The sequence below is a fragment of the Octodon degus genome, unplaced genomic scaffold (assembly GCF_000260255.1).
Source record: "Octodon degus isolate 3935 unplaced genomic scaffold, OctDeg1.0 scaffold00189, whole genome shotgun sequence".
NCBI lineage: Eukaryota > Metazoa > Chordata > Mammalia > Rodentia > Octodontidae > Octodon > Octodon degus.
This window is the reverse complement of record NW_004524765.1, coordinates 3,151,163-3,160,435: the sequence shown is the minus strand read 5'-3', so window position 1 is coordinate 3,160,435 and position 9,273 is coordinate 3,151,163. Positions and strand designations below refer to the sequence as shown.

General features: G+C 40.7%; 1 protein-coding gene across 2 annotated transcripts in view; it reads left to right on the top strand.

Moving 5' to 3' along the window:
* The first annotated feature begins 7,251 nt into the window (after positions 1-7,251).
* Ttc5 (tetratricopeptide repeat domain 5) overlaps positions 7,252-9,273 on the top strand; it is a 37,385-nt gene continuing 35,363 nt past the window's right edge. The window contains exon 1 of one of the 2 annotated variants that reach the window (XM_023704129.1): positions 7,252-7,329. Coding sequence is in view for 1 of the 2 variants with exons in the window: in XM_004644009.2 (XP_004644066.1) it covers positions 7,279-7,329 (51 nt within the window). In the remaining variant the exon portion in view is untranslated. The remainder of the gene's footprint in view (positions 7,330-9,273) is intronic. The other variant, XM_004644009.2, reaches the window with a different exon arrangement.

Genomic DNA, 9,273 nt, shown 5'->3' with positions numbered 1-9,273 from the left:
TTCACTTTACAGAATGTCTGTGCTTATTTTCAGTAGATTCAGTTATCATATAATCCTTCTGCTCAATAGAAGTCAGCATCATCTGTGAGTTAAGTCATTAAGTTGTCTTCATATCTTTAATTTACAAGAAATTCTATGACACTTGGGGTTGAGGGTGCTATTAGTGTCTAGTTTGTTTCTGTTATTCAAAGAATGAGCATTTTATTAATCTCAACTTTTATATGTATTGTTGATTTTTTACCACTGGTGAAAAGGTCACATTATTTCCTAGATCATTGTTCCTTCCCAGCGGTTTCTGCCTGAGCTTTGCACCTACTCGTGTGTCTGTAGCTACCAATTATATATCTGCATGGCACTTTGGAGTCTGGTATTTATGCATATGTGTCTATGGAAATATGTTCACTGATACTTTGTGGTATTTGCCCATGTATTTGTGTGAAAATTGTAATCTTAGGAAATGGTAAAAGATCTGTAAATTGCTACTTGTATTTTTTATTTGCACTTACATTAAAATAATTTTGAAATCTTATTCATGTTCCCCTTTATTAGTGAGCATTTCTAACCACTACAGAAATTAAATTATGGGGGGGTGGGGGAAAAAAAAAGAAAGTAAATTATGTGTAATTACTATACTTAATTATTTAAAATAGAGCCTAGAAAGAAATTTGAAGAGTGATCTCAGTGACATTGAGACTTGTTAGTGGCAAGACTAGAAAGCACTTAGATTAGGGAAGCGGAACACGTGAGCTGTAATTATGGTTTATTTCCATATATTGGTCATGTGAGATCAAGTTAACCTTTTTAGGATTTACTCTCTATATCTTTAAAATAAAGGATTAACTTAAGTTATCCACACAACCTTTTCTAAGTCTTAAATTTTATGAATAAGTCTCTTTTATGAATAAGTCTTACTGATTTGGGAAGTATTGCAGTGGAATTACCCTGAATGCCAAAGACTTTTTTTTTTTTGGAGGAGGGGGCCTGACTCAGCCCACCCTGGGGGCAGGGCTGGTGCTACATGTGGTGTGGGGACTGAACTGCAGTCTCTGAGCAGTTGCCTAATCTTGCCTAAGCAGGCAATTTAGACTGCTAAGCTGTCTCGTTGGCCCTAAGCAGTTTTTTAAAAAAAACCTTATTTAGTCTATTTTGCGGTCCTGAGAGTAGAACCTAGGACCTTTGCACTGACCCCAATCATTCACATTTCTTTTTTTTTTTTTAATTTTATTTGTGTGTGTGTGTGTGTGTGTGTGTGTGTGTGGCCAGCTCAGCCCACCAGGGGGGCTGGCTGGAATGTGGTGCTAGGGGATTGAACCGCGGTCCCTGTGCTTTGCTAAGCTTGTTCTAAGTAGGTACTTTAGACCACTGAGCCATCTCACCAGCCCCCATTCACATTTCTTTTTATTTCTTTTTTTTTTTTTTTTTTTTTTTTTTTTTTTTTTTTTTTTTTTTTTTTTTTTTTTTTTTTTTTTTTTTTTTTGTATTTAGGATAAGGTCTATGGATCTACAAGGTCTTACTACGTGGATCAGACTCATAGTAATTCTCCTGTTTTCAGCTACCCAAAGCCCTGGGATTACAAGCGCATGCCCAGACTCCATCGCAGTTGCAGCATGCCCCACGCGCGCTGCTGGGCCACCAGAGCAGGCCCCAGGGAATCAAACCTCAGTCACTGCACTCTGCCTAAGCCCGCACTTTAGTCCACCAAGCTATCAGGCCGGCTCTTCCACATTTCTTTTATTTCTTTGTCACCAGGAATTTATTTCTTGGTACCAGGAATTGAACTCAGAATCTTGTGCTTGCCAACCAGGCACTATGCTGCTGAGCTATATCGCCAGCCCAATGTATTTATTTATTAACATATTTCTTTAGTACTAGGAATCAAACTGAGAACTTTGCACTTGCCAGGCAGGCCCTGTGCCATTAAGCTATATCTCTAGCCCATTTTTTTTAACTTTCTGCAAAGGTGTATTCCAGAGGGGTCTATTTATTTTTTGAGACAGGATCTTGCTATATAGTTTAGGCTGGCCTTGAACTTAATATGTAGCCCAGAAAAAAAAAAAATGTAGCCTAGGCTGGCTTCAAATTCAAGATAATCCTCCTGCCTTAACATCCTGATTGCTGAGGTTGCAGGTGTGTACTACCACACCAAATAATATATAAATGTGTGTGTGTGTGTGTGTGTGTGTGGTGTATAAATTTTTTTTTTTTATTTTGATACAACATCTCAATAAGTAGCCCAGGTTGGGCTCTGCCTCCCAAGGTGTTGATGCTCTTGATTTTAGGTTATAAAAGTTGTACTGAAATCATTTGAGAAACTTTTATTTTCACTGTATAAAGGGCTATGAAGACCTCTGCTTTACATAATTGAGTAGCAAGCAAATAGTTTTATTCATTAGCACAGGGTATCCAGTTTCTTCAAGAGATTTTTTGCTGTACTCCAAAGTTAAAAATGGTGTCTGATGAAAACTCCTTTTTTTTTTTTTTTTTTTTTTGTCTTGTTTTGCAGAACCAGGGATTGAACTCAGGCCCTTGCGCTTGCCAGGGAAGTGCTTAATTTTACTGAGCCATCTCCCTGGCCCCTAATGAAAACTCTTGATTTAGAAATTTTACATAAAAATTTTTTAAAAAATTTAAAACAAAAGGGCAGGTTTTATCTATTATGGTACTATTGTAATTTGCAGTTTTGCACGGGGAACAATACAATACAATACAGGACACTTATAAGATTATTTTATAATAGCCACCCAAAGAGTCATGTACAAAAAGAGTGCAGGAAATTGGTCCATACACTAAAGACCAAAGAATCCACCTGAGGACCTGGATCCCATAGCAATGTCCTGCATGAGTCTAGCTGAAGACCTAGAGACCCTAACAATGTATCCCCACATGGGTCCAAATAGAGGCCTAGAGTCCAAAGCAATGTTGCATGTAGGCCTGTTTCATGAATGTGCACTGGGAAGGCCCAAAGGTCAGTGGTGAAAGCTATAAAGTATGTGCCAGTGGTATGAAGCGTCTGCTAGCAGGCTGAGGGATCTGCGCTGGAGCCAGGAAGTGGTGCTCAAAGAACCAGAGCTCCCCTGAAAGATACAACAGCCATCCTCAGTGACTGTGAGGTCTCAAGCTCTTCAGATGACAACAGTCAAGTTCCCATCAGGAAAGCCAAGGTAACAAGCTTCTCCTGGAGACTGAGCAGCGCACCATCTTACCTTCTAGAACCAGGAAGCAATGCTGAAAGTGAAGATCAGAGCTCTCCACAAATGAATCATAGCCATTCCCAGTGATACCAGCACCGTGAATTCCTTCAACAGTGAGAACACTTGAAGGACTGGCCAGATAGCTCAGCAGACTAAAGCGCCTATTTAGGCAGGCACAGGGACCAGGGTTCAATCCCCAATGTGCCTTGCCAACCCTGCCCCTGGTACACTCTGAGAGGGCTACTGAGACTGGGCATGGTAGTGAGTGAGTGCCTGTAATCCCTGCACTTGGGAGACTGAAAACAGGAGGATCACTGTGTAGTGGGACCCTATAGACCCTGTACTAAATACATAACAAAACAAACAATGAGAACACTTGAGATGATGAGGAAAGCTAACATGGCAAGGTCCTCCAAGAAAACCAACCAGCCCAGGAAAACCAACAGCTCCCAGCTGATAGGTCAGGATAAAAAGTTTCCCAGGCACCTTGCCCCAAACACTCTCCCTCTTGGTGTCCCAGACACCCAGCCCCCAAACTCTCTCCCCCTTGACCCCATGCAGAGCCAAACCCCAAACCACAGAACAAGTCCCCTGACTTTGACCTGGGCAAGCAGAAACTCTCTTTTGCTAACATTAAAAGCCCCCCACAGACCAGGTAGCTCTGCCAAGATTAGCTCTCCCTTAGCTGTTTCAGCCAGCGATCGCCCTCACTAAAAGATCCTATATGTTCTCCTGTTCCCCCTTTATTCACTGCTCTCTTGGTCCACTAGACAGCCAGCCTGCTTGGTGTCCCCAATAAATCTACTCCTGTCAGAAAGCCTGGTCTGGTCAATTGCGTGGGTTTCTACTGAACACCAACAGCTTCTAAACTTCCTCTGCAGATCTGCCTCTTATGTTACCTGAAACAATCCTCAGGTGGGCTTCCCACACCCAGCACCAATGCTGGTTCAGCTGTTACAAGTTGAACATCAGTTGTTAATCCACCACAAGTATGAAGCATTTTCCTTCCCTATATAGTTTTAAACTTTGTTGGAAAATGTTTTCAGGCAATGATTTTATGAACATTCATGACTAAACATTGTGCTACTTTGTGAGGTTCACAAATTCAGTATGAAATATAAGTAACCTATAATTTAAACAGTAAACAAAGTCATGATAGTGGCACATACCTGTAATCCTACACTCTGGTGGCTGAGGCAGGAGGTTGGTTTGAGCCTGGCAAGGGAAACTAAATGATTTGCAAGCACACTATTAAAATAAAATAAAAAGAGGTGGGGTTGGAGCTTAGGGCAGAGGCTCTGGATTCAATCCCTAATACTATCCTGCCTCCCCCACCAAAAGCAAAGAGAAATTATCAGGAATAAAAAAAAAGAGGAATATTGCATGCTACTTCAAAAAATATATTCAAGAGTTTAATATATTCACATTATACAAATTTATTTATTTTTGTAAATATATATATCTTAGGGAAGGTTCTACAGGGTTGTCAGGATCTCACTACTAGATTCAACTCATAGTGGATCCACCTGTTTACAGCCTCCTAAGAGCTGGGATTGTAGGCGTGCACCACCATGCCCAGTCTCAATGGCTGTCTCAGCTCGCCCCCAGGGCTGGGGCCAACACAGCAGGCCCAGGGATCAAACTCCCAACCCTTGAGCCTGCTCACAGTTGCTTTAATCTGCCGAGCTATTTGGCTGGCCCTTATATTATACAAATTCAAAAGGTTAAAGAAAAAAAAAAACTAGGCATGGTGTCTCATGGGTGTAATCCCAGCACTCAGGAGGAGGTTGAGCTAGGAGGATCACTGCAAGTTGAAGATCAGCCTGGGGGCTAAAAGCGTGAGAACAAGGTAGAGTCAGACTGCACAGTGAGACCCTGTCTCAAAAAAAAAAAAAAAAGAAAAAAAAAAAAAAAAAAAAAAAGAAAAAGAAAAGGATAGAAAGTTAATCTCTGTTCTATCTTTGTCCCTCAGGCTCTCAGTTCCATTCTTTTAGAAGCAGTTACTATTGCTACTGTCTGGTATTTTCAGAGATAATAGAAGGAACTATTTTTTTTTGTTTTTTTATTTTAATTTTATTGAGAAATATGAATGAGATAGTTTCAAAGCTAATAGGACAGTTTCAATAATCAATACATTGTACATTGTTATCTTCTTAGTAGTTATCCATAGTATAAGAAGCAGAGATATCCTGTCCAAACACTATTAGTACACCTTTTTCTTCTCATTGAATTAAGAGAAAGTAGCTGTATATCTATCCTATTTTGTATATATAAATACATAATGATCTTTCCTTTGTATCCCCCTTTTTTTTTGTTTAGTTCTGTCAGAGGTGGGTATTGTATTGGCATCTAAATACTATAGGTGTTTGAATTCAGCAGAATAATCCAACACTGTCTAGCAGTCTGTAGTAGTAGTAGGTTATCCTCAGAAGTTATTGACTTGAGCCTTTTACAGCTCATCATATTAATATGGCTTTACTTTATATACCTCGTTTTTATACTTTACTGCTGGATGGTTAAGACCAAGATAAAGCAAGACCTATATAACAAGAAATGTAACTTTTGTATCTGGTAAGGTCAGCCAAGTACCCTAGGATTTATCCTGTAGCCCTGTACCACACTTTGTAGACTCTTTGTCAGTGTCAGCCATGAGGATGAGTCACAGCCATTGCTTGACCAGTTTGCTCTCTGCGAAAGCCTGAGAGAATGTTTTCTCTCCATGTGACTCTCCCCAGGCACACTTCACATCATCAATCACATTCCTCTGTGGCTCCATAATCTCCTTGATCAGAAAATTTGGAGCACAACTGAGTTACAGGATGTTACAGTACAGGTTCTCCTATGTCCTGAGTCTTCACTGACCTTGAAAGGCGAGGGCCAGAACGTTAGCTGACCTTGCAGCCCTTCAGAAGGAACTATTTTTATTTACAATTTGTGATTAATAAGTACTACATGTTCATGATGTAATTTTGGAGTACACAATAAAAAGGATTCTCTTTGCTCCTCCACAGCTCCTAGTCTCCTGATTCCTTCTCCAGGGATGTTCTTAGGTGTTTGTAAAAATAATCATTGCATAAGGGTTATTGTTATTCAGCATGGTGGGTTTTTGTTTTGCTCTCTTGAGATAGTCTTGCTTTGCAGTTCTGCTGCCTTGAACTCACATCAGTTCTCCTCCCTCAGCATGCCGAGTGCTAAGATTACAGGCATGTGCCATCATACCCAGCTGCATAGTGGTTTTCAAAATACCAACCAAAGTGTAATATAATTTGTTCAAAATGATAAAAATTCTTCATATGTAGAAAATCTGCAAAATTTGAAAAAGATTACCATCATACTGCTATACATTTCTTTCAAAATTTTTAATGGGCACAGACATCTATCTTGACCTGTATTATTTTTTAGAATATTACAATTCTTTTGTGTGTGTGTGTGTGTGTGTGTGTGTGTACGCGCGCGCGCGTGCGCGCGCACATGCGCACATGGGCACGTGTATGTGTGTTTGGCTTTTTGAGACAGGGTCTTGCTATGATCCTCCTGGCTTAGCCTCCCAGGTGCTAGGATTACAGGTGTGCCCCATCACTCCTGGCTACAGTGTTAAATTATTGATACAAATAATAAAAAGGTTTAAAACAAAAACATGTGTTATTAACTTGAGAATATTTTGTGTCCAGAATTTGGGAGCAAAGTTTATCTCATGAATGTATGTATTTTTTTGAGGTGTTAGGAATTGAACCAGGTCCTTCCCCTTACACACTCTGGGAAGGCGCTGTCCACTGGGATACACTCCTAGGTCCTGGCAAGGCAGTCTCTCTTTCTCTCTCTCTCTCTCTCTCTCTCTCTCTCTCTCTCTCTCTCTCTCTCTCTTTCATTTTTTTGTTTGTTTTTAAGGCAGTTTCTCAAATCAAAAGTAATTATAGGAGCCTTTTGAGTTACTGTATAGGTATTGCATTGTTGGTTTGGAACAATGTCCTTCAGATGCATGTAGGCCTCCAGAGCCCTAGATGTCGCTGTGACTCCCACTTAGGCGTGAGCCTGCGTCTCTATGGTTATAAAGTTGGGGGCGGAGAAGCCAAGAGTAGCTGCGGAATGATGGCTGATGAAGAGGAAGAAGCTAAGCTCATCTTGCAGAAATTGCAGGTGAGGCCGTAGATTAAAATCCAGACGTGCTTTTGCCCCTGGAGGAGCAGCGGGCAGTGCGGTGTGTCCACGCCCGCGGGTCTCGCAGCGCTGCGGCGTCCGTGCGGTTACTATAACAACTGCGGGGTGCGCCGCCCGGCCCCGGGAGCCTCGGGCCGCTCGGGTCTCGGTCTGTGGCGTCCGGTACCTGGGCAGCTGCGTGCCGGCTCCTTCAGTCCGGCGTGGAGCAGGATTTGTTGCTCCCAACGGTATCTCTATATTGTTGGAGGGGAGGCCCCCGCGGTGCACTCTATAAAGAATGGCACGTACTTGTAGGTGGCAGATCCGTGGCAACTGCTAGCACGTGTTGTTTTGATCCCCACAAGGACCATTTTTTTCACACCTTTCTGCTCTGGGATTGGCGACAATCACAGTGGTGGCCGTCGCACCAGGGTTCTTGTTTACTTCCCCTAGACTTAGCAGTTTGGATAGTTTTTGGACACTAATAACCCAAGATTTTCTTAAACTTTAGAAACATAGTTTGTGTTCCAAAACAGCCTAGAATTTGAACATTAGCACCACGTCAGGCTTTTACTAGCTTCTAAGGCAAACGTTTAAGCCTTGGTGACCGATGTGTTTCTGAGGTTAAAATAATAACACTTTCAGAATGTAAGTTTTAACTGACTGCTGAGTAACGTGGATTAACTTTATTCTGAGAGTACTGACTGAGATTAGAGATTTCTCATCCTGGCTGTGTATTAGAAACATGTGTATATGTTTGTCTGTCTACAGGAAAAGAAAAGGTTTACTAACCATGGTTATCCCAGTGGTTGTTTAGAGTACTAGCAAGTTTTGTTTTGTTTTGTTTTTTTTCTATATTTACATCTACCTAGTTGAATTTTAAAAACTGTTATATTTCCTTGAAAAAAAAATGTTTAGTCCAGCAAAACCAAACTGACCAAAAACAAAACAAAAACACAAGACAGACTTTTGTTTTTATTTCATTTATTTATTTATTTTATTTTTTGAGACAAGGTTTCACTGTGTAGTCCACACAGGCCTTGAGCTCACTATGTAGCCAGCGCTGGCCTTGCTGAGTGCTGGCATGCACGGTGTGTACCAGCATCATGGCTCAACTTCTTCGTATGTGTGCTTCAACAACCAAAAACAAACATTTTGACTGTCTCTAAAACTCCTAATTTGCAACTATGCCATTTGTAAGACGAAAGGAAATTGTTTTAATTTTTGCAGAAAGCTTTTTTCCTGGATATGTTCATAGCAGATGCTCTGTGTGCCTAGCAAGAGGACACTTGAGTTCGTTGCAGTAAGTTCAGGAATGCAATGAAGAAGTGAAGTATAAAATTGAAAAGGATTGGATAGTGTTCTTACTCTCCATGGGAAGGGGCATAAGCTTTGATTTAACTGTTAAAAGATAATTTAGGATAGCAGTAATATATGAAAGGGTATTTGCCAAAGTGTGTTTCACAGATCATTTTCGTTATAGTCATTAGGGGTGCTTGTTAAAAATGCAGAATTTTGAATTTTGATTCTAAAATTGGAATATCTGGTAGGCTGGGTCATGGAAATTATATAGTAAAATTACAAAAGCACTGCTGCAGAAGGTGCAGTTCTGTTCTGTATTCTCAGTATTTTTTCCCCCAATTTTCACTGATTTTTTTTTTCCTCTTTCTGATACTGTTCATTGAAACTGAGACCTCAAATATTCTATTCTTGTTTTTCAATTTTTACTTTTACGAAGAATATGTTTGCAGTATATAATGATTACATTCATCATGGAGAATTTGTACATATACATGGCACTTCTTGGTTCTTTTTATGTCCCCTTTCTTCCCTCCCCCCTCCTTTTTATAGGGGAGGGATACTGGGGGTCAAACTTGGGACCTTGTGCTTGCCAGGCAGGCACTTATACCAGTGAACTATCTCCCTGGCCCTCCTTCCCCCCCC